We start from the raw sequence: 26,927 nt of genomic DNA, 5'->3' as shown, positions 1-26,927 counted from the left end.
GTTATTCTTATGTGTAAGACAGTATGTACAATAGCTTCACTCTAATCTGCTGCTATTCTTATGTGTAAGATAGTATGTACAATAGCTTAACTCTAATCTGTTGTTACTCTTATATGTAAGACAGTATGTACAATAGCTTCACTCTAATCTGTTGCTATTCTTATGTGTAAGACAGTATGTACAATAGCTTCACTCTAATCTGTTGTTATTCTTATGTGTAAGACAGTATGTACAATAGCTTCACTCTAATCTGTTGCTATTCTTATGTGTAAGATAGTATGTACAATAGCTTCACTCTAATCTGTTGTTACTCTTATATGTAAGACAGTATGTACAATAGCTTCACTCTAATCTGTTGCTATTCTTATGTGTAAGACAGTATGTACAATAGCTTCACTCTAATCTGTTGTTATTCTTATGTGTAAGACAGTATGTACAATAGCTTCACTCTAATCTGTTGTTATTCTTATGTGTAAGACAGTATGTACAATAGCTTTACTCTAATTTGTTGTTATTCTTATGTGTAAGACAGTATGTACAATAGCTTCACTCTAATTTGTTGTTATTCTTATGTGTAAGACAGTATGTACAATAGCTTCACTCTAATTTGTTGTTATTCTTATGTGTAAGACAGTATGTACAATAGCTTCACTCTAATCTGTTGTTATTCTTATGTGTAAGACAGTATGTACAATAGCTTCACTCTAATTTGTTATTCTATTGTGTAAGACAGTATGTACAATAGCTTTACTCTAATTTGTTGTTATTCTTATGTGTAAGACAGTATGTACAATAGCTTCACTCTAATTTGTTGTTACTCTTATGTGTAAGACAGTATGTACAATAGCTTCACTCTAATCTGTTGTTATTCTTATGTGTAAGACAGTATGTACAATAGCTTCACTCTAATCTGTTGTTATTCTCATGTGTAAGACAGTATGTACAATAGCTTCACTCTAATTTGTTGTTATTCTTATGTGTAAGACAGTATGTACAATAGCTTCGCTCTAATTTGTTGTTATTCTCATGTGTAAGACAGTATGTACAATAGCTTTACTCTAATTTGTTGTTATTCTTATGTGTAAGACAGTATGTACAATAGCTTCACTCCAATTTGTTGTTGTTCTTATGTGTAAGACAGTATGTACAATAGCTTCACTCTAATCTGTTGTTATTCTTATGTGTAAGACAGTATGTACAATAGCTTCACTCTAATTTGTTGTTATTCTTATGTGTAAGACAGTATGTACAATAGCTTCGCTCTAATTTGTTGTTATTCTCATGTGTAAGACAGTATGTACGATAGCTTCACTCTAATTTGTTGTTCTTCTTATGTATAAGACAGTATGTGCAATAGCTTTACTCTAATTTGTTGTTATTCTTATGTATAAGACAGTATGTGCAATAGCTTTACTCTAATTTGTTGTTATTCTTATGTGTAAGACAGTATGTACAATAGCTTCACTCTAATTTGTTATTCTATTGTGTAAGACAGTATGTACAATAGCTTCACTCTAATTTGTTATTCTATTGTGTAAGACAGTATGTACGATAGCTTCACTCTAATTTGTTGTTCTTCTTATGTATAAGACAGTATGTGCAATAGCTTTACTCTAATTTGTTGTTATTCTTATGTGTAAGACAGTATGTACAATAGCTTCACTCTAATCTGTATATCTTTATTAGTATATTTTTTCAGCAAATTCTGCTTGTTTTAATGTTAGTTTAAACAGTCATAAACTACGCCCTCTAAAGGTTGATTTATAATAAGAATTTATTTTGAGTTATACATCTTTAACAGTATTGTACTCTTTGGTTGCAGTTATCAATACTTGCTTTAGTTAACCTCAAAATATTTTATTCAACTCAAGCTTATGACTAATTATTTTAAGGATATTTTTCTAGCAGAATTTCCTTTTAAATTCTTAACTTCTCGGCTTACTGGGACTCAGTTTGAGTGAGATTTATTTTCTTTTACTCTAAGAAAAATAAAGAGGTATGACTGAGGTATGATTCCATCAAGTGAACCAATTACTGCTGACAAAATTCATATTCTTAAAGTACAAACGCCTAAAACAACAGGGCTGAAGGGACACGTTCCCCCCATGTTCAGTTATTATACATAAAATATTCTTAACAACTATGTTAGTTAGACTTAGCTTTTTGTACGAACTGGTGGAGATATTCAATTTGTACATTATCAAACATCCAAGCTCGCCTCAAGAGATTTGGAATGTAAATGTGTAGGTTTTCAGATGAAAAGTTATACTGTTTTATTATTAGAAGGAACACACTGGTATATTATTTCTGTATATTTCTATGACAATGTAATAATGTCAGGTTTCTATGACAATGTAACAATGTCACGTTTCTATGACAATGTAACAATGTCAGGTATTAACAGTTGAAATAACATCAATGTTAGTAACGCATCTAATCATTAAGTTTAATTATAATAATTTTACATAACTTTCCAAGGTGAAATCCGCAGATAGTATAAAATTAAACACATTTTCAATAAGACACTTTCCATGCTGAGAAAATAGTTTCTAGGAAAACCAATATAAGACACGCTGGCTCCTGATATTGACCTAGAGTGTTTATGGCGGGAATCATTCGACCAAAAATTCGTAAACGATAAAGATTTAATCTTTGTTTTAAGTCTTCGCTAGCAATGATCAAAACTTGCTGTTTCTGAACAAAACGATACAAGTTTACCGTTTCGAAACAAGATAACAGCTTTCAGTTCTGATCACCTGCTATAGCAATACTGACGGAATATTCCATATTTTGAATGTTGTAACATCAAATTAGAAACGAACATGATCGGGTCAAACTCTTTGTGGCCGTGATAACTCCCTATCAACAAAGTGGTCGTTTATTTATGCTCAGAAGGTTTTCTGAGCATTTTCAGGACAAAGAAGTAAAGTTATATTTGATTACTTTTTATCCGTGAGATGGCGTATTAATCAGATTAAAGCTACCTCATCTTGGGCTATCGAATATTGACAGTTATCCAGTCCACAGTAGAAGAAACACGATGATAAATTCCCGGTTGACGTGACTCTGCGCAACCAAATCCCGCAGAAATAATCCCAGCCAGTGTCCACTGATTGTTGAGGTACATGACGAAGGGACCACCGGAGTCACCCTATAGAGAACCAGAAAAATTAATTGGTGATTTAAATTATTTTGTAACTTCTTCATTTCAAAAAAAATGTTTCTGGTTATATAGCTTCTAGTAAAGTATTCGCCACAATAATATTTGTTTTAGAATTTCGCGAAAAGCTCCACGAGATCTATTTTCGATAGTCGTCCATAATTTAGCAGTGTAAGACTAAAGGAAAGGCAGCTAGTCATTACTACCCACCGCCAACTCTTGGGCTACTCTTTTACCAACGAATGGTGGGATTGATCGTATATTATAACGTCCCCACGGCTGAAAGGGAGAGCAAGTTTGGTGTGACGGGGATTCGGACCTGCGACCCTCAGATTACGAGTCGAGCGCCCCTAACCACCTGGCCATCCCAGGCCTCGCCAAAAGAAGATTTACAATAGTTCACATTAGTGAACTAGCTGGGATATTAGTGAAGCCATAACTCAACCAACAATTTAAATCCAATCAAGCTTAGGGTATTAAAACACTATTTCTCAACCAATAATTTAGATCCAATCAAGCTTAGGGTATTGATTACATTATTACTCAACCAATAATTTAGATCCAATCAAGCTTAGGGTATTGATTACACTATTACTCAACCAATAATTCAGATCCAATCAAGCTTAGAGTATTGATTACATTATTACTCAACCAATAATTTAGATCTAATCAAGCTTAGGGTATTGATTACACTATTACTCAACCAATAATTTAGATCCAATCAAGCTTAAGGTATTGATTACACTATTACTCAACCAATAATTTAGATCCAATCAAGCTTAGGGTATTGATTACACTATTACTCAACCAATAATTCAGATCCAATCAAGCTTAAGGTATTGATTACACTATTACTCAACCAATAATTCAGATCCAATCAAGCTTAAGGTACTGATTACACTATTACTCAACCAATAATTCAGATCCAATCAAGTTTAGATTATTGATTACACTATTACTCAACCAATAATTTAGATCCAATCAAGCTTAGGGTATTGATTACACTATTACTCAACCAATAAATCAGATCCAATCAAACTTAGGGTATTGATTACACTATTACTCAACAAATAATTTAGATCCAACCAAAATTTACTTTTTCCTGTTGGTCTGATTTTGATGAAACATATATATTCGTAAATCTTTGCTGATTATTATTTGGAAAATAACATACGCTATACAGATAGTAGTAATATCATATTTATCAGCATATACATATGTGCTAGCAACTAATACTGTAGCAGAAACACCGCTCTACAGGCGATTTTTTGTACTAATAATTACTAGTCATAGCATTCACATCTCATTCAAAATTTGAAAAAAAATGAACACGTACAGTGATGGTGAAAGCCATGTTCTTGTTGTGAGGAGTGATTTTTATTGAAAACTGTGTTCTGTGATAAAAAAATAGTGTTGCACGTACCATCGTTACTTTTTAATTGTTTGAATCTTAAATACCTAAATTGTGAAATTTTGTTTGATGACACAGGAGTTTTGGTTACATACATAGATATTGACATACACTATACTCCCATTACAGCAAGATTATGTCTAGTAATATAGAATACTGACAACATAGAGAGTTGAATACACTATATTAAAGCGGTCTGGAATATGTAATTATAAAGTGACGTAATAACCTTAGTTGATATGAAGTCTTAGTGGAACGAAATGTATCAGAACTACTTTTACATTGTTTAGGTTTGATTAGGGGGTGTGATGTGACCGAAAATTACCTGCTTTTGTAAAGGGTATATAACATACCCTCCCCATGTTAAACATTCATACACTTAGATCATAAAGGTTGTTCAGCTTCTGTAGTGCCACCTAGTAACATATAATAACCTTCTTACCTTGACTACAGCATGTTGAACAGTTTATACGTGCTACGAGGTTAAATTCTGTACAAATATTGAAACAGATTTATTTGTTTTCCTTGCATTTCCCATGAAACTACTATTAGCCAATCTATCGCTAATCATCCCTAATCTTTAACTGACAGATTACAGAGAAGGCAGCTAGTCATCAAACTAGTATTATTGAGTAGTGAATTGTTACAGTGAAAGAAACTAGTATTGTTGAACAGAGAACTGTTACAGTGAAAGAAAATACTATTGTTGAACAGAGAACCAACAAATAGTGGGATTGGCCGTTACTTATAACGACCCCACGACTGAAAAGGCGAACATGTTTGATGTGATGGGGATTTAAACCTGTGACCCTCAGATTACGAGTCGAGCGCCCCTAACCACCTGGCTATTCCAGGCCTCGCCAAAAGAAGATTCACAATAGTTCACGTTAGTGAACTAGCTGGGATATTAGTGAAGCCATAACTCAACCAACAATTTAAATCCAATCAAGCTTAGGGTATTGATTACACTATTACTCAACCAATAATTTAGATCCATTCAAGCTTAGGGTATTGATAACATTATTACTCAACCAATAATTTAGATCTAATCAAGCTTAGGGTATTGATTACACTATTACTCAACCAATAATTCAGATCCAATCAAGCTCAGGGTATTGATTACACTATTACTCAACCAATAATTCAGATCCAATCAAGCTCAGGGTATTGATTACACTATTACTCAACCAATAATTTAGATCCAATCAAGCTTAGGGTATTGATTACACTATTACTCAACCAATAATTTAGATCTAATCAAGCTTAGGGTATTGATTACATTATTACTCAACTAATAATTTAGATCCCATCAAGCTTAGGGTATTGATTACACTATTACTCAACCAATAATTTATATCCAATCAAGCTTAGGGTATTGATTACACTATTACTCAACCAAAAATTCAGATCCAATCAAGCTTAGGGTATTGATTACATTATTACTCAACCAATAATTTAGATCCAATCAAGCTTAGGGTATTGATTACACTATTACTCAACCAATAATTCAGATCCAATCAAGTTTAGGGTATTGATTACACTATTACTCAACCAATAATTCAGATCCATTCAAGCTTAGGGTATTGATTACACTATTACTCAACCAATAATTCAGATCCAATCAAGTTTAGGGTATTGATTACACTATTACTCAACCAATAATTCAGATCCAATTAAGCTTAGGGTATTGATTACACTATTACTCAACCAATAATTTAGATCCAATCAAGCTTAGGGTATTGATTACACTATTACTCAACCAATAATTCAAATCCAATCAAGCTTAGGGTATTGATTACATTATTACTCAACCAATAATTTAGATCCAATCAAGCTTAGGGTATTGATTACACTATTACTCAACCAATAATTCAGATCCAATCAAGTTTAGGGTATTTATTACACTATTACTCAACCAATAATTTAGATCCAATCAAGCTTAGGGTATTGATTACATTATTACTCAACCAATAATTTAGATCCAATCAAGTTTAGGGTATTGATTACACTATTACTCAACCAATAATTTAGATCTAATCAAGCCTAGGGTATTGATTACATTATTACTCAACCAATAATTCAGATCCAATCAAGTTTAGGGTATTGATTACACTATTACTCAACCAATAATTCAGATCCAATCAAGTTTAGGTTATTGATTACACTATTACTCAACCAATAATTCAGATCCAATCAAGCTCAGGGTATTGATTACACTATTACTCAACCAATAATTTAGATCCAATCAAGCTTAGGGTATTGATTACACTATTACTCAACCAATAATTTGGATCTAATCAAGCTTAGGGTATTGATTACATTATTACTCAACCAATAATTTAGATCTAATCAAGTTTAGGGTATTGATTACACTATTACTCAACCAATAATTCAGATCCAATTAAACTTAGGGTATTGATTACACTATTACTCAACCAATAATTCAGATCCAATCAAGCTCAGGGTATTGATTACACTATTACTCAACCAATAATTTAGATCCAATCAAGCTTAGGGTATTGATTACACTATTACTCAACCAATAATTTAGATCTAATCAAGCTTACGGTATTGATTACACTATTACTCAACCAATAATTTAGATCCAATCAAGCTTAGGGTATTGATTACACTATTACTCAACCAATAATTCAGATCCAATCAAGCTTAGGGTATTGATTACATTATTACTCAACCAATAATTTAGATCCAATCAAGCTTAGGGTATTGATTACACTATTACTCAACCAATAATTCAGATCCAATCAAGTTTAGGGTATTGATTACACTATTACTCAACCAATAATTCAGATCCAATCAAGTTTAGGGTATTGATTACACTATTACTCAACCAATAATTTAGATCCAATCAAGTTTAGGGTATTGATTACACTATTACTCAACCAATAATTTAGATCCAATCAGTTTAGGGTATTGATTACACTATTACTCAACCAATAATTCAGATCCAATCAAGCTTAGGGTATTGATTACACTATTACTCAACCAATAATTCAGATCCAATCAAGCTCAGGGTATTGATTACACTATTACTCAACCAATAATTCAGATCCAATCAAGCTCAGGTTATTGATTACACTATTACTCAACCAATAATTTAGATCCAATCAAGCTTAGGGTATTGATTACACTATTACTCAACCAATAATTCAGATCCAATCAAGCTTAGGGTATTGATTACACTATTACTCAACCAATAATTCAGATCCAATCAAGCTCAGGGTATTGATTACACTATTACTCAACCAATAATTTAGATCCAATCAAGCTTAGGGTATTGATTACACTATTACTCAACCAATAAATCAGATCCAATCAAACTTAGGGTATTGATTACACTATTACTCAACAAATAAGTTAGATCCAACCAAAATTTACGTTTTCCTGTTGGTCTGATTTTGATGAAACATATATATTCGTAAATATTTGCTGATTATTATTTGGAAAATAACATACGCTATACAGATAGTAGTAATATCATATTTATCAGCATATACACATGTGCTAGCAACTAATACTGTAGCAGAAACACCGCTCTACAGGCGATTTTTTGTACTAATAATTACTAGTCATAGCATTCACATCTCATTCAAAATTTGAAAAAAAATGAACACGTACAGTGATGGTGAAAGCCATGTTCTTGTTGTGAGGAGTGATTTTTATTGAAAACTGTGTTCTGTGATAAAAAAATAGTGTTGCACGTACCATCGTTACTTTTTAATTGTTTGAATCTTAAATACCTAAATTGTGAAATTTTGTTTGATGACACAGGAGTTTTGGTTACATACATAGATATTGACATACACTATACTCCCATTACAGCAAGATTATGTCTAGTAATATAGAATACTGACAACATAGAGAGTTGAATACACTATATTAAAGCGGTCTGGAATATGTAATTATAAAGTGACGTAATAACCTTAGTTGATATGAAGTCTTAGTGGAAAGAAATGAATCAGAACTACTTTTACACTGTTTAGGTTTGATTAGGGGGTGTGATGTGACCGAAAATTACTTGCTTTTGTAAAGGGTATATAACATACCCTCCCCAATGTTAAACATTCATACACTTAGATCATAAAGGTTGTTCAGTTTCTGTAGTGCCACCTAGTAACATACAATAACCTCCTTACCTTGACTATAGCATGTTGAACAGCTTATACGTGCTATGAGGCTAAATTCTGTACAAATATTGAAACAGATTTATTTGCTTTCCTTGCATTTCCCATGAAACTACTAGTAGCCAATCTATCGCTAATCATCCCTAATCTTTAACTGACAGATTACAGAGAAGGCAGCTAGTCATCAAACTAGTATTATTGATTGGTGAATTGTTACAGTGAAAGAAACTAGTATTATTGATTAGTGAATTGTTACAGTGAAAGAAACTAGTATTACTGATTAGTGAATTGTTACAGTGAAAGAAACTAGTATTACTGATTCGTGAATTGTTACAGTAAAAGAAACTAGTATTATTGATTAGTGAATTATTACAGTGAAAGAAACTAGTATTGTTGAACAGAGAACTGTTACAGTGAAAGAAACTACTATTGTTGAACAGAGAACCAACAAATAGTGGGATTGCCCGTTACTTATAACGACCCCACGACTGAAAAGGCGAACATGTTTGATGTGATGGGGATTTAAACCTGTGACCCTCAGATTACGAGTCGAGCATCTTAACCACTTGGTCATGCTGAAGTTACTTATGGGGGAATACACATCTAAAACGTGAAGCACGTTTTCCCACATCTCTGTTATTTGTTTAGTACAATCTTAGTAGAGAAAGATATAAACCTATGTCCTGTGATTTGAATCTCTAACTCACCACACATGCGTCTTTCAAGCCTTGTTCGTAACCCGCACACATCATTTCTGAATATATCCGGATGTTGATCCCCCGACTACGGTGCCATAATTCGCAGTCTTTGTTCTGAATCACGGGAACCTCCACTTTATGAAGAACTTGGGTGCCATATCTATTACCTAATTGATAACATTAAGATAATAAACTCAATATAGTTTTTTCTTCTTCTGCTAAGAGACAAAATTATGTATAACTAGAAGTTAAACGAACCTTTCCATTTTAATATTATTCATATATTAATAAAACAACTTATTTTCACTCGTGTGAATAGTTGTACATTTAAAAAGAACGCAAAAACAGAAAATATCAATTTTTTAGAAGTGATAAAAAATTGTGACAGTTTCACTATGACAAAATTATGGCAAAGAAGCTGGACTTAGTTTCGAATGGGTACCCCATAATGTTTGATGCTGAACATTGTTCAAGAATTATAGTAACAATTTACTTATCTAAGCACCTTGTCCTTGGTCAGTTCCGTAGCCTGTAGCCGCACAGGTTAGGAACCCTAACCCTCTCACTGTAATTTACTCTAGCAGTGTGGCGATGTGTAAGTACAGACTTTAGTAACTTAATTTAGTAACTCATTATTAAAAATAATTTGTACGTTATTAATACGAAGTTCCTGTTCCTTACTTAAGGCGGAGTCAGTCTTCCCCCAACCTGTAATGATCCCACTCATGCCTTCAAAGCTCATATTAAAAGGCGGTAAGCAGATGGGCAGAACGTGATCCTGAAAATAAACCGGACGATCCAGGCGTAGTAAGGCCACGTCATAGCGGTCAGGATTTGATGCAGAGAAACGAAAGCGAGGCTGTATCCTGATTTGACGAACACTGAAGTACTGGGGAGGCAGGCTTTGATAGCGCTGATCTTGGATGTCGTACACGCCCAGAACCACTGTGATGTCGTGAAGTCTTGTTCTACAAAAATCGTTCGAACGAGTTCATTACCTTGTGCTATTTTTATCTTTATCCACAAATCTGGTATTAGTACTGGATTTTAAGTTGAACACTCAGAATTCTGAAACGTATATCACGTGCATTATAACTAAATATATATGCTTGTATTCAATAGATATTGTTCACTATGTAGCGTTAAGATGTTATATGTTTCAGAATTAAACGAGAGGTTAAAAGGTTCCTGAATTTCATTCACAATACACAACGATTCAAGCACAATTGAAGGTAAAATAACGTCTAAAATAATTTTTATTCTAAAGCTATTGCATTGTTTTCATTTTTCTAGAATCATGTTTTCCTACTTCTGTACAATATACATTAAATACATTTGTACCTAGAAAATGAAACACAAATCATTTGAAAATAAAACACAAAATAGGTTTTTTTGCTTGTTGTTTCCAGCACAAAAATCCGGAGCTCGAGTCCCTGTGGTGGACAGAGCTCAGATAGTGCTGATTATGTAGCTTTGAGCTAAAACATACAAAAGCAGCAAAGAAACGCAAAGTTACATAATGAGTTATGTGTGCTCTGACATCTACGGAAATCAAAACCTAATTTTTAGCATTCTAAACCTACGACTTACTGCTGAGTCATCGATAGAACGACAAAAGTAGTAGTTATTATACTATGTACATAAAAAAGTTATTTTTCATCTTTAATAAAATTAGGATCATTATTCGTTTTTACAGAAAAGTCACAAAAGGATATCAGGTGCGTTCACCGTGTGGAAGCGAACCCAGGATTTTAGAGTTGAAAGTACGTAAACTTACCATTACCCCATCAGTGATATGATTATTGATTATACTAAAGTTTCTAAGTTTATCTACTGTTGTCCCTAATTTTGATCCGTTGATCAGAGAAAATGCAACAGATCAGTAGAACCCGTCATCAACAAGATCGAGGGCTACTCTTTGACCACTTTCTTATCCAAACTAATCGTCTTAAAGACGACATAAGTTATTGTTAAATAGATTTTATCTCAAAGGACTTAAATCAGTTTAACTAGGTTTTTCTTTTTTATTTTAAAAACGACCTACCTTAGTTTTGATTAACTAATTTGTCACATCGGAAAATCCCCCCGCTAGTGCAGTGGTAAGTCTACGGATTTATAACGCTAAAATCAGGTGTTCGATTCCACTCGGTGGGCTTAGCAAATAGCCCGATGTGACTTTGCTATAAGAAAAATACACACACACATCGTAAAACGATTTTAATAAAACTTACTTGTAAACGCAATGTGCTGCTGTTACTACAAACTCTTTGCTGACAAGAGCGCCCCCACACTGCTGTCTGATAATTTTTATATGAGCCTAAAAAACAAGAAACATATTCTAATGAAACTTAATAAATCGGATGAACAACTACCAAGTGGTATACACACAAACACTTCATCATATTAGACAGAAGAAAAACATTAAGAAATAACTTGAGGATGTAATACTTAGTTAAAGACATGTTTTTCATATTTCTGCTCAAAAACATGAAAAAAACTGTCTTATAATAACCACTTGTGCTTTGTGATGGCCCGGCATGGCCAAGCGTGTTAAGGCGTGCGACTCATAATCTGAGGGTCGCGGGTTCGCATCCCCATCGCGCCAAACATGCTCGCCCTTTCAGCCGTGGGGGCGTTATAATGTGACGGTCAATCCCACTATTCGTTGGTAAAAGAGTAGCCCAAGAGTTGGCGGTGGGTGGTGATGACTAGCTGCCTTCCCTCTAGTCTTACACTGCAAAATTAGGGACGGCTAGCACAGATAGCCCTCGAGTAGCTTTGTGCGAAATTCAAAACAATAAAAACAATAAACGCTTTGTGACTTATGTCATGGGAATTAACGGTAATAAGTAAAGGCTTCAAAACAGAAGAACAAGGTTTAGTGCAAACAAAACTAAACGTAATACTAGAGGAATAAAAATGAGAAATGTTGTCTTCTGTTATTCCTCTACAAGCTTAGCTGAAGACACATTGAAACTTTAGGACTCCTTGATTGGGTTAACTAACAGCAGATTTATAAAAGAAAACTACAACAGCGACATTATAAGTAAATTAAATGAAAATAGATTGAAAAATATGACGACAGGTCGTTAGCGCCTAGTATAGATTATACAAGTGTTGGTTACTTAAGTACATGAAGAAAACAATTCACTGAAACCATAGAAGCTTGTTTGATTTGATTTTGAATTTCGCGCAAAGCTACTCGAGGGCTATCTACGCTCGCCGTCCCTAATTTTTCGGTGTAAGACTAGAGGGAAGGCAGCTAGTCATCACCACCAACCGCCAACTCTTGGGCTACTCTTTTACCAACGAATAGTGGGATTGATCGTAACTTTATAACGCCCCCACGGCTGAAAAGGAGAGCATATTTGGCGTGAAGAGGATGCAAACTCACGACTCTCAAATTACGAGTCACACGACTTTAACCTACCTGGCCATGCCGGGCCGAAACCAAAGAGGACCTTAATGCTAGAAAACAGTAAAATTCTTGATAGAAAGAAATAATTTGTGCAGGTAATAAACTTATGTGGAATTGTGGGATTTAGTCCTGTACATTCTTTTAAAATAAAACCTTTTTTTATTTAGCGTTTCGTAAATTCATTTCGAAATTGTACGGGTTGTTATATAGAATAATTAATTTCGAAGGCGAGGCTACAAGTTTCATGTTTATTTATCAGTAAAGTCTCAATATGGAATGAAATGAGATGTTTCTCTTTAAAATGAATTAATAAAGAAGTAGGTAAATTGAATGGAACCTAATTTTAATCATGTAGTGAAAGTAAACACGTGAAAAGGGAAAAGAAATCTAAATAGCAGTTACAAACAAAGTCGTTTGATAACAAATATTTCTACGAAGAAATAGGAAAATTCCAATAAAAAATACTTAGAAATGGATAAAACTAGTCACTTCAGCACCAATAATAACCTGAAACAACAACAATCTACAATGTCTATTTTTACAGAAGACCTGATGTCCAAATACAATTTCAAATCTATCTGGACATACACTATTTATAGGTGAACGTACTTACAATTCTGTGATCTACCGAAATATACATCTTATTGATACGACCCTGTCTTTTCCTCAATAGGAAACACTTTCCATTTCACTTCCTAGTTGATACAGATTAATGGTTATTAGATTATTACATCTTTACCATTGTCTTTTTCTCCATAGGAAACACTTTCCATTTCACTTCCTAGTTGATACAGATTAATGGTTATTAGATTATTATATCTTTACCATTGTATTTTTCTCCATAGGAAACACTTTCTATTTCACTTCCTAGTTGATACAGATTAATGGTTATTAGATTATTACATCTTTACCATTGTCTTTTTCTCACTAGGAAACATCTTCCATTAGATGAGTCCATTCCTTATGATATGATTGACGATGCGTGTCATGTTGTTTTTCTGACCTGTCTGGACGTACGCTCTGCATAGGTGAACATGCCCACAAACCTGGCAAACATATTTTTCTGAGAAAGAAACACACGCACACGCATAATATTCTTATGTTTAATTTTACGACCAACTACAGTAATATATGATCTAAAAATATATATTCCTCATTACTCACTTGCCATGGAAATTCGCCATATAAGGCTTCTTGACCTCCAATGATACGGTTCTGAGGTTTTGCTGTTGGTCGTCCACAAGCTGCAAAGTTTACGATTAAAATGAGTTGTAGCTATTACTACTAAGCTGTCTACATTTATAATTTTAATTACCAAAAACTTATTTGAGAACAATAAATACTTACATGAAAACTACTTATTGCTGATAACTTGAAAACAAAAGTGTCTTTTTTTCCAGCAAGCCTGAAAATCCAAAAGAACGAATAAACTGATAAACTGACTATTTCTCAATGCGGATGAGTTTTTTTGGTTTTTTGAAGGGGTGGATGGGAGTTGAACTAACTCTGCCATCACACTTTATTATAGTGTGTCCACTTAGTTTTGGTACGTACTGTTCCTTTCTGTTAATAGCCAAATTAAAAATATAAAAAAAATTGAGAAACGAGACATCTTTCTAATTTCTGTCCAGAAACGCAACGTCATTGGTGCGTTATGTTTGTCAAAATTAATGTAACGTTTTATATTGGCTAAGCCAATTGTAAAGAAAGTCCTGATCATGTACCGCATTTCGGCATTTAAAAAGCAACAACATAAAAATCACGATCAAGAAGCAAGTGATGAATGTTTTACGTAGCTTTACCCCAAACAACCAGTTATAGCGAAGTATTTATGACTGTTTAAGATCTTGTGCAATACCCCGAAATCCAGAAAACAAAATATAACCACAACCAATAAAAGTTCTGAATTACGATCCCCTCCCGTCATAGTGTCATAAGATAGTATTATCCAACATAATACTTAGACATATCCAGGGTTAATACGATAAAAGAAATTGGTAAACGTTTCTACACAGCTTGTTATAACAAAGCTATTTTTAATGTCACAATACACCGCCAGATGGTGCTAAAATAGATTTACTGGTTTGTTCATAAGTCAGTGCGATTATGAGTCTATAATACGTAAACATTTACGTCTTATGCTGACAGCAATTAATATCAGAATATCTAATTCGTAGAAGAAAAAAAAATCTCACATTTAAACTTATGTTGATGTCACAAAGTAATATTGTTTTTTTTATTTAGTAATATAACCTACTATAAGGAAAACAAGAAATTTTAAACACGTGTAACAATGTTGTAGTCATAAAAGTATTAGCCTTATATGTTTGATCCAACAGACTTTGGGCATTATTAGGTGTAATACATTAACAATATCATGTATTGTTTGAGTGTTTCTCTCGATATAACAAATTATATCAGCACCAATTGTTCTTCATAACACGTGTGGAATATAAGCGTTATCCCCCCATATAAGGCTTCGTATGGAACTACCATCAACAATAAAGCTTACTTACCAGGGAAATTTACCATATAAGGCTTCATGAACTTACCAACAGTGCGTAATAGATGTAGCCCAGTATATACGAGGGCGGTTCAAAAATATGGGAAATTTACCATATAAGGATTCATGAACTTACCAACAGTGCGTAATAGATGTAGCCCAGTATATACGAGGGCTGTTCAAAACATACGCGGACTGACGTCATAAAACAGAATGTACTTTATTTAGAAGTTACAGGTCTGGTACCCCTTCAAAGTACTCTCCTCCCCAACGCACACACTTATCCCAACGGTGTTTCCACTTGTTGAAACAGTCCTGGTACGCTTCTTTTGTGATGTCCTCCAGCTCCTTCGTCGCATTTGCCTTACTCTCGGGAATCGTCTCAAATCTTCTTCCTTTTAAGGGTCTTTTGAGCTTGGGGAACAAGAAAAAATCGCAAGGAGCAAGGTCAGATGAGTAGGGGTGGGGGGTGGGGAAGAACAGTGATCGAGTGTTTGGCCAAAAACTCACGTGTTCTGAGGCACAAATTTCGCAGCAACGCGGTGCATCTTCAATTTTTCGGTCAAAATCTCGTAACAAGATCCAACTGATATCCCACACTCTTCAGCAAGCTCCCTAACAGTCAGACGTCGATTTGCCCGCACCAGGGTGTTGATTTTGTCGACGTGTGGGTCGTGAGTTGACGTGGAAGGACGTCCAGGACGCTCATCATCTTCAATGGACTGTCGACCATCCTTAAAACGTTTATGCCACTTGAAACATGCCGTACGCTTCATAGCAACATCACCGTAAGCCGTGTTAAGCATAGCAAAAGTTTCAGTCGCAGATTTTCCAAGTTTAACACAAAATTTCACAGCAAGTCGTTGCTCCTTCAGGTCATTCATTCTGAAATCCGCCAAACGAAAAAATCGCACTTCACTTAAAACCGCGTAGCTAATACACAAATGAAGATATCTGCAATCGGGAAAAGGCGTCGAAATCAGCTGATCTGTGCGAACCTAGCGACACCAAGCGGATTCCACTGGAACCAACTGGAGCCGCGCAATTCAAACAGTCCGCGTATTTTTTGAACAGACCTCGTATTTGTATGAACACCTTCCTGTTTTGCCCATTTATATATAAGAGGAATAGTTGGCCCCTCTAAAATATATGATTCTGAACACGTTGTTCAAGCATGTTATATATAAAAGAAATAAATCTTACGAGTATTCAGTAATACTGCTATTTAAAACTCATATTAAATAAAAGATGGAAGACGCATAAAAGATGGAACGATTTAAAATAAGGTATGATCCAAAGCATTCAAATGTCTTGTTTATATGGCCCGGCATGGCCAAGCGTGTTAAGGCGTGCGACTCGTAATCTGAGGGTCGCGGTTTCGCATCCCGGTCACGCCACACATGCTCGCCCTTTCAGCCGTGGGGGCGTTATAATGTGACGGTCAATCCCACTATTCGTTGGTAAAAGAGTAGCCCAAGAGGTGGCGGTGGATGGTGATGACTAGCTGCCTTCCCTCTAGTCTTACATTGCAAAATTAGGGACGGCTAGCAGTGATAGCCCTCGAGTAGCTTTGTGCGAAATTCCAAAACAAACAGTCTTGTTTATTTATTGAAAGTCACAAAACTATCGGTGCCTTGTCCGCCGCAGGTATCGAAACTCAGTATTTAGCTTTACAAACCCCACATCTGCCGCTGAGTTAAACTGGGGGGGGGGGTTCTGCTCTACGGAATGAAGCTAAGGTTGGTCATATTGTATTGGTATGACCAACATTCTTAACAGTTATGTCGGACAACAACACTAAGAAGAGAAATAATAACTGATTGGTTCACAGACACAAACATACCTGGTTCTCTCGTGTTTAATGCCCGGTACTGGAACTCTGAGGGGGGGTAGGTTGCTTGATGTGGAGATGGCCTGTGTCTGCGGGTTGGCCTCTCTGAATAAACACAACACGTGTAGAGGAGACTGCCTTCACACGAGAAAACGGATGTGCCTCCGGATAACAAGCAAAACAGAGAGAAATAACAATTGTGTTGAGATCCGTCGTAGAAACAGGTTTCTTGGAAACCACTTCTTCTGGTGGCCTGGAGAGAGTGCTCTTTATCTTAGAAGAAGGAAAAAAAGAGTACTTTTTCCTAACAACAGGGTAATGTTTGTTAATCATTACTTAATGATTACATTATGTGTGTTTAAATATAAAATATAATTCACTTACATAGTTGATCAGTGTGGTCCCTCTGACGCTCTGCCCGTAACCAAATCACACAGCAGATCAATAGGAAACATACCCAACATAAAGAGTGATCAAAAAACAACATGACACGCATCGTCAATCATATCATAAGGAATGGACTCATCTAATGGAAGGTGTTTCCTATTATGAAAAAGACAATGGTAAAGATATAATAATCTGATAACCATTAATTTGTATAAACTTGGAAGTGAAATGGAAGGTGATTCCTATTGAAAAAAGACAATGGTGAAGAGATATAATATTTTAATAACCATTAATCTGTAGAAACTAGGAAGTGAAATGGAAGGTGATTCCTATTGAAAAAGACAATGGTGAAGAGATATAATATTTTAATAACCATTAATCTGTAGAAACTAGGAAGTGAAATGGAAGGTGATTCCTATTGAAAAAGACAATGGTGAAGAGATATAATATTTTAATAACCATTAATCTGTAGAAACTAGGAAGTGAAATGGAAGGTGTTTCCTATTGAAAAAAGACAATGGTGAAAAGATATAATAATATAATTAGCATTAACTTGTATAAAGTAAGAAGTGAAATGAAAGGTGTTTCCTGTTACAATAAAGAAAAGCATTGGTGAAGAGATATAATCGAATTAGCATCAACAAACTAGGAATTTATATCTATACGGATGGAATATCCAGCCACTTCTGCTTGTGGTAGTCAGGTGATACCTAAAGACATGAGGTTATAAGTTTTACCAGCTGAACGTTTTATCGTAGCTTACCATTTGACTTCTGTTTTACTCAGGCACGTGGTGGATGGAGCATGTCAAAGTACAAACCGCTAAGACTACGTAAGATTGATTCATTTCGTCACGAATAAATAGAAAGTTTAAACACGATACAACAACAACAAAAACGTGTACAAGCTTATGCTAAGACTAAAATTACCTTACTGACCAAATAAAAGAAAAACATAATTAAATGTTTTTGAGGTATTTTTGCGACGAATATGATTTCGGTATGATACAGTTTTACCATCCGCATATCTTAGCCACGATCAAATATAATGACCTTTACATTTCTAGTCTCTGTTCACAATGCAGCTCGTGGAATTATTAGTACCCATATTTTAAATATAAATCATTCCATGACTGAAATGTTTACAGCCGAGTCAGTCACCCGAGAATGGCCCGGCATGGCCAAGAGTGTTAAGGTGTGCGACTCGTAATCTGAGGGTCGCGGGTTCGCATCACAGTCGCGCCAAACATGCTCGCCCTCCCAGCCGTGGGGGCGTTACAATGTAACGGTCAATCCTACTATTCGTTGGTTAAAGAGTAGCCCAAGAGTTGGCGGTGGGTGGTGATGACTAGCTGCCTTCCCTCTAGTCTTACACTGCTAAATTAGGGACGGCTAGCACAGATAGCCACGAGTAGCTTTGTGCGAAGTTCCAAAACAAACAAACAAACAAATCACCCAAGAAAGATAGTCTTCGGGAAAAAAAAAATTGTAGGTCAATAGCATTCTCCTGTCCTAGATCTGTGAACGTAACGAATTAAAAGCATTTTTTTCACGGTTCCTCTCAGTCGATGAATGAGATAAACTGTCTAATAATAACAAGTGTTTATAGCGCCATCTTGCAGGGTTCGATAATGTTCACAGACTAGGTCTTTTTAAAACACGTATTATAATTGTGAAACTGGTTTATTGACATACCGTTATCAGTATGTTACTTCCAATACGTTTGTTTCTTTTAGTTTTAACAGACAGCCCAAACTAACTTACGACTTTTTCAGTTCCATTTTCCTACAAATTAGGAGTCAACTGAATAGGTTGTGTGTGTTCTTATGGAGACAAAAGTGAGTTCGATTAACTGATATTTTAGAATTACATGGAAAAGAGTGAAACGTTTCACACCAATGTTATTAATTAATTAATTAATATTGCTTAAGTCACGTGGTTAAATAATTAAATGTCGAGAATCCTGAAACTTCTTTCTTTTTACTAGTTAAACACATAACGGGCTGTCTGTAATCTGCCCACCACGAATATCGAAACTCGGTTTTAGCGTTATAAGTCCGCAGACATACCGCTGAGCCGCTGGGGGGTAGGTCACCGAAGGAGCGAAAGCGGGTCAATGCCCTACTGTAGGCATATGGAGAAATCTACGTAAACATATCTTTATATGTTTATTGCTTGAAGCATAGCAGCCACGCTAACTGATTATGAAATGACTAATGCCTAAAGGTAAGTGTGCAGACTTTGTCTACCAGTGGGGCAACAGCAAATTTACGGAATTATATCGCTAAATTCCGCGGTGGACACAACAGACAGCCAATGTGGCTTTGCTCTAAAGCAAACAGATAACAACTCTAACCTACTTTTCAACTTGAAAAAACTCTGACCTTTAGGGTTAATGACTCACAGTTCAACAGCCTGAGAACTAACTAACGTTTGTCATTTCATGACGTCATACAACTTTTGATGCGCATGCGAAGAATTAGCGTAGCTGCAAGAACAGTAGATATTTAAAATAATAATTTAAAAAATTCAAATACATATAACTATTCATCAGTTTATATTTATTGTCTTTACGACTCAGTATCTATATCATTGTTTATTTCATTTACGGGTTGTTAGATTTTAAATCCAACTGACACAACGGCCACGAAATAGATATTTCGCCAGGCTATGAAACTAAAATAGAATCTTCGTAAAAATAATAACTAAGTTCCAAGTTTCACTGTGTCGGTATTTGGGTATTGATGTTAAATACCCAGGAGGGTCAGGTACATTTGACCTCTTCCTCCCTCCCAAACGATTATAGCGTCTGCCTTTAGGTGTTTTTTTTTTTTTTTTTTTTTTTAAGCTTTGGGCCAGGGTAAAAGTATAACATCACACTCAGGCCCATTTCAGGGCACAGTCCATGCATGGACGAACAAGAAGTTTTTTGTTTTTCCTTTTATTATTTCTCTTGTGTTTTTTCTTCATTTTTTATTTTTTTTGTATTTTTCTCCTTTTTATCGATAGAGAGAATGCTACTACTACTTGTAGTAACACACACACACACACAAAATAAAGTAATAATAATTATTATTATTTAATACTTGAATAATAATTCAAAAAGAGAGAAGAAAAAAAATAATAATGATTAAAAAAGAAAATAATAATTATAATAATAAAAAAGAAACAAGGACTAAGTGTCTAGTGCATAGTGGCCAGCTTGTGTTACATTTCTTAAATATATGTTAAAAGGGGGAGAGGTATTTAGGACCATTTACATCATGTACGTGATTTCTGTCGAGATCACACATTAAGTCATTTTTATGCCAATTCTTATTGAAATATTTTAGAGAATTATGCAAGAGTCTTTCAGATATTGTGTCTATGTTTGCATACTTGTGCATGAATGTGGTTGAGGTGCTACGTGGTACTTTATATGCTGAAGTTAGTACTGAATTTTGTATACGTTGAAGTTTCTGTACATGTGTGGGTGCTATGTTAATCCAGGCAGGTGATGCATATTCTATTGTTGGTCTAATGTACGTTTTGTAGATTTTAAGTATGTTGTCTGGTGATGTTCCTTGGATTTTACCTGAAAGACTTCTTGCATAGTTTGCTCTTTTCCAGATTCGTATCAGTATATTTTTAATGTGTGGTAACCACGTTAATTTTGAATCATAGGTTAAACCTAGAAATTTAGCAGAAGTAGCAGTCAGTAAGTTTGATCCATTCATATAGAGTTTTGGTGGATCTTTTTTCAGCTTATTCAGTCTGCTGAATAATATGACTTGGGTTTTTGGAATAACTAAATACTGCTTTTTAACTACTTTTTGAAATTCGCGCAAAACTACTCGAGGGCTATCCGCACTCTCACTCAACATATATACAAAAATACAAACTGCTGGAAATTCGATTTCACTTCGACATTTTCCAAATCCGTAGATGAATACAAGTTGTCTATATAGTCCAACCAAGCTTTTAATATTTCTCTGCGAATAAATAAAGCATTATAGGGTGTACGAAAACCTGGAATCATAGACATTGAAACGAATTTTCCAGAATGTGTGTTCCACGTGCAGTCCTTGTAATTCGAAACAAACTTGAAGACCGTATTTCCATTCCATTTGAACACAGTGAAATATATTCGCTCAACTGTCAATAGTCCACACTACCAGTTAATTGATTGTCAATAGTCTACACTACCAGTTAATTGATTGTCAATTGTCCACACTACCAGTCAATTGATTGTCAATTGTCCACACTACCAGTCAATTGATTGTCAATTGTCCACACTACCAGTCTTCTTAATTTATCCAGCAACTTCCCAACAGCACCTGCGAATAATGTCCTCTCTCTCTTTCTAGATGGCGTGCACTAATTTCGGTTGCCGTTGGGATCAACTTTGTCTGTCATAGAACAGGCCTAACTACATATTTTCATCAGACACGTATTTAGAATTAATAAAAGCTGCAAAGCGCCCATGGTCACAGATTTTTTGGACACCCTGTAGCGTGCACACTGTCTCCAATTCACGTGTTGAACACAGCGTGATATAAACCAACGGCAATAACAATATGTGTAACAAAACATTTAAGTTTGTTGAAAGACGATAAAATACGATTTAAGTTTGTGTGAGCTCAGGGGCTAATATTTTTTATGAGCTCTACATCCCATGTAATTTTACATAGAAATATTATCAATGGGCCTCCATTAAGAACATTGACCCTGGGGCTGAGCCTTTCTAGCCCCTACCTGAATACGCCACTGAATGTCAATTGGTGATCACCCTCTGAGACACCGCAGGGTTTTAAATCCAGTGCATTCAACCTATTGAAGTAAAATGATGACGTCCATATAACACAAAATACGACTTTTACAACCTAGAGGTGTTGATGGATTTTATATTTCTTCGTTGTTATGCTAACAGTAAAATTTGTGTTCACAACACTTTGTTATTCCAGTTACTTCGTCAACACAGTCTGACGTTAAAACTTTTCTTATTTCGAAACACATCGTGAGGTCAGTGTGAGAGCAAGCTATCGACAATTTCGGTTTGAAGATTGTTTGTGTGTTTCGAATTTCGCGCAAAGCTACTCGAGAGCTGTCTGCGCTAGTCGTCCCTAATTTAGCAGTGTAAGACTAGAGGGAAGGTAGCTAGTCATCCCCACCCACCGCCAACTCTTGGGCTACTCTTTTACCAACGAATGGTGGGATTCACTGTCACATTATAACGCCCCCACGGCTGAAAGGGCGAACATGTTTGGTGAGAAGGGGATGCGAACCCGCGACCCTCAGATTACGAGTCGAGTGCCTTAACCACCTGGCCATGACGGGTCCGGTTAGAAAAAACAAGCAACATCAGTTTGAAATATGTTAACAAAAGTGAGGACAATTTCAAAGGTTGTGCGAAAAATAAATACTAACATGCCAGATTGTTGACGGTTGTACAGTTTTGTTAATTCATTCTAAACAATAAGTACTTTCGTATATAGAAAGAGACATGAGAAATGTTAGTAATAAACTAAAATATGGGAAATAAATCTGCGACTACATTAATGTTCCCCCTTCTTTTTGAGTTATATCGTTCGTGGGGTCCTCCGCTAGTACAGCGGTAAGACTACGGATTTACAACGCTAAAATCAGAGGTTCGATTACCCTCGGTTGGCTCAGCAGATAGCCTGATGTGGCTTTGTTATAAGCAACACACACATCGTTCGTGGAAAAGGTGGCGCTGACATTTACAGAATATTTTATGATATTGTTCGGATTGAAGAGTTTCCACTTATTGCGTGTTTATCCATACTTGGTCGGTAAATCCGATGGCTCACGTTTCGCGTCGCGTTCGTTCAACAACGTTCTCCCTAATTTGTGAGATTTGAGTGTACTGTAACATTGTAACTGTAAACATAACATTCACCTATCTGGTCAGATTACAGTAGCCCAAGAGTTGGCGGTAGGTGATGATGGCTCGCTGTTTCCCTTTTGTTTTTTTTGTCTTTTGTTGGTTCTCCAGTGGAACAATGATGAGTTTACGAACTTACAACCCTAAACAAATCGGGTGTTCGATTCCATACGGTATTTTAGTTCAAAATTAGGGCTAGCTATGATTAGACTGTTGTAAAACAACCAATCAAACAATACTTCGTTTAGTTCAGAATTAGGGATAGTTATGAGTACACTACTATCAAACAACTCACCAAACAATAATTCCTTTAGTTCAGAATTAGGGCTAGCTATGATTAGACTGTTGTAAAACAACCAATCAAACAATAATTCCTTTAGTTCAGAATTAGGGATAGTTATGAGTACACTACTATCAAACAACTCACCAAACAATAATTCCTTTAGTTCAGAATTAGGGATAGTTATGAGTACACTACTATCAAACAACTCACCAAACAATAATTCCTTTAGTTCAGAATTAGGGATAGTTATGAGTAGACTGTTTTTCTTTTAGTACTGCGCGAAAACCCTGAAAGAAACAAACAACTCTTATGAGTATTTGATCAACTTACCTGACACTCATTTTAATTAACCTTAGATTTCATTATAGAAACCATAGTAAAACCTTTATGAAAAGGAACACTTCTTTCAACACTTATAGGAGTGCCAGTGTTAAAGTGCTTGAAAATGTTTGTCAAGTAAGTATTTCAGCTTTGAAAGGTAAGGCTCAATCCTTGGGTACTTATTTATCTTTTCGTGCTCAACTGAAACGGACAACGTGTGAATTTGTTGTGCGAAATTGGACAAGTAAAACCATGTGGAATTCAGAAAAGAGAGTACAGATACATTTGAAAACCAAGATGGGATTTCTTTTTCTTTGCTAGATTATATTACGTATTGCGTTGCAAAACCGGGACGTGATATACGTACTTCAGTTAGCATTTTTACATTAAACATTTTACACTATGTCTCGAATTTTCTCAAACGTTTAGGCGTAATAAACACTCCATGTTAAGAACAGATGATTTCCTGTTACATGTGAAGGAGTTGTGACTTGATATATATAACTTTGGCTAGTTAATTAAATTCGACCTGACATGGTCACGTGTTTAGGGGGTGCTTGACTCGCAATCTGAAAGTCGCAGGTTCGAATTTCCGTCCTACCAAACATATTCGCATTTTCAGTCGTGAAAGCGTTATAATATGCGCTAATCCTATTATTTGCTGTTAAAAGAGTAGCCCAAGAGTTGGCTGTGGGTGAAAATGACTAGCTGCTTTTCCTATAGTTTGTTCCTACTAAATTAGGGACGGCTAGTTCAGATAGCCCTCGTGTAGCTTTACGCAAAATTCAAAACAAACCAAACCAAATACAATCCTTTCACCGAACATCATCTCCTTTTGTGAGGTGAGAGTGTTATAATGTCGTGATCCGTTCCACAATTTTTTGATAAATAGTAGCCCAAGAGTTGGCAGTGGGTGGCGATGACTAACTGCCTTCCCTGTAGTTTTACACTGCAAAATTAGGGACGGATAGTGCAAATAGATCTCTTGTAGCTTTGCGCGAAATTCAAACCAAACCAAACCAAAAAACACTACACATTAGAAGAAAAGTCTTACCGATAGGGTAAGATTAAACCTATAAACTAAGAAGGCTTACAAATGTTTCTAAGAATTAAGTTAAAAGGTGTAGTCACACGTGCTGGTACAGTGCACGTGAAGAGGTTGGTTTGCGACTGAGCTATCTGAAGGTGTTAACTAGGTAGTTTTCTCGGAAGAGATCTCGCTTGGTGAGGGTCCCGCCTAGGACGAATAGCTCCAAAGCATTTATCATTTTTCATATCTGAGATTAAACTGGTTTTCGTATTTCTTTACCGACAAGAATTTCAGGTATTTTTTTTTTAGCTAACTGAAAGCAACGCCTAAAGTTCACTACGATCCTAACCTTAGACCTGAATATAACACTAATTTTTAATTGTTGTATTTCAACTTTGACAACTTAGACCACGAAACTTTAGTATGAGCACAAATACTCTGCTTTATCAACCTGTAAACAATTTGTCTTGTCCTAACTGTTAATTCCAGCTGAACTTCCTAGCATAACACTCACAACATTATGTTTAAACTGGGCAACTGTTGTCAGGTTACTTGATTAAAAAAAAAAGCGAAAGTGATTCAGAATGAGAGATCGTCTTGAAATGTCTCAAACATAAGTTTTATGAAAATCGTATTCGTTTCTAAATTTCGCGCAAAGCCACACGACGGTTATCTGCGCTAGCCGTCCTTAATTAAGCAGTGTAAGGCTAGAGGGAAGATAGCTAATTATCACTCCTTACCGCCAACTCTTTTACCAATGAATAGTGAAATTGACTGTCAAATTATAACGCCCCCACGACTGAAAGGGCGAGCATGTTTGGTATGATGGGGATTCGAACTTGCGGACCTTAAGGTCCGCCATGGCCATGCCGGGCTGTTCCCCACTTAATCGTATTACTAGTTAACTAAATTTCTATCTGTATGATTTAAGCATGTTTTTTTCCTTACAATATAATTAACAATAGCTCATGAATAACAGAATTTTTAAAACTTGGGTTAGACTATTAACAGCAATCTGTATTTCGTTATCTCTGATGTTGTAGATTATGTGTTTTAGAACATTACCAGCAACTAACATTTTGCGGTAACGAAAGACATGATAGTGCGCAATTGTCTTATTAAAATACGTAGAAATACACAATATGAAATATAATACATTCCAGACCATTAGCTATTTTACAAATAATATCACACTAATAGTAGCCCCCCGCTAGTACAACGGTATGTCTCCGGATTTAGAACGCTAAAATCAGAAGTTCGATACCCCTCGGTGGGCTCATCAGATAGCCCGATGTGGCTTTGCTATAAGAACACACACTAATAGTAATTCTACATTATATACATATATGCTTCCATTTTACACAGATATTTTACTGTACAAAGTGCTTAATCACCCATATTAGCTGTTCTGTGTGTTGTCATTGTTGTAACGACGAAACACACGTTTACTTTAAAAAAATAAATCGAAACTTACCTATTTCGTCATTTAGGGTACTGCTTGCTTATTCCACAACTGGGGCTACTATTACTTGCGCGGATCTTGGCCGTGTATTAATGCGTTGAGTTAAAGACGCCACTATTTACCGATAGACAACCGTTTGGGTTTTTAAAAAACAACAAAAACTGGGTCAATCTCCGTTACTAAACACGTTTCTAAAATGGCAACTTTTGTGATGTCATAGACCCTGATGGAGGTTTTTTTTTTTTGTTTTTTTTTGTCCGTTATCATTGGTAGACAAACCTACTGAATATACATCTGAAATGTTATTTTTATTTCAGTTTTGTTGAAACCGATAGACACTTATAACACTGTTTCACTTCATATTTATGATTGTTCTCCTTACAGGGAGTAAGTAA

At 35.4% G+C, this 26,927-nt stretch overlaps 1 protein-coding gene across 1 annotated transcript; it reads right to left on the bottom strand.

Moving 5' to 3' along the window:
* Positions 1-1,824: 1,824 nt before the first annotated feature.
* On the bottom strand, positions 1,825-26,720 carry LOC143227034 (serine protease 27-like). Its single transcript, XM_076458582.1, has 9 exons — positions 26,545-26,720; positions 23,930-24,006; positions 17,551-17,709; positions 17,179-17,439; positions 13,997-14,076; positions 11,646-11,731; positions 10,096-10,382; positions 9,424-9,581; positions 1,825-3,151 (listed from the first exon to the last, which is right to left on the bottom strand). The coding sequence occupies exons 3-9, from the start codon at positions 17,660-17,662 to the stop codon at positions 2,996-2,998; spliced, it is 1,140 nt and encodes a 379-aa protein (XP_076314697.1). The 5' UTR covers positions 17,663-17,709; positions 23,930-24,006; positions 26,545-26,720; the 3' UTR covers positions 1,825-2,995.
* Between the last annotated feature and the right edge of the window lie 207 nt (positions 26,721-26,927).

Source organism: Tachypleus tridentatus, chromosome 9, assembly GCF_004210375.1.
Source record: "Tachypleus tridentatus isolate NWPU-2018 chromosome 9, ASM421037v1, whole genome shotgun sequence".
NCBI classification, from domain to species: domain Eukaryota; kingdom Metazoa; phylum Arthropoda; class Merostomata; order Xiphosura; family Limulidae; genus Tachypleus; species Tachypleus tridentatus.
Note: the sequence above shows the minus strand (reverse complement) of the source record. Positions and strands in the feature narration are given on the sequence as shown.

Bases quoted from the DNA above. Each gene is read 5' to 3' on its own strand.
- LOC143227034 (XM_076458582.1), bottom strand. From the start codon at position 17,662: ATGCGTGTCATGTTGTTTTTTGATCACTCTTTATGTTGGGTATGTTTC. The intron at 14,077-17,178 runs GTATGTTTGTGT...TAAACTTTGCAG, and splicing joins ATTAAACACGAGAGAACCAG to CTTGTGGACGACCAACAGCA. The intron at 3,152-9,423 runs GTGAGTTAGAGA...GGTTCTCTATAG, and splicing joins GCTTGAAAGACGCATGTGTG to GGTGACTCCGGTGGTCCCTT.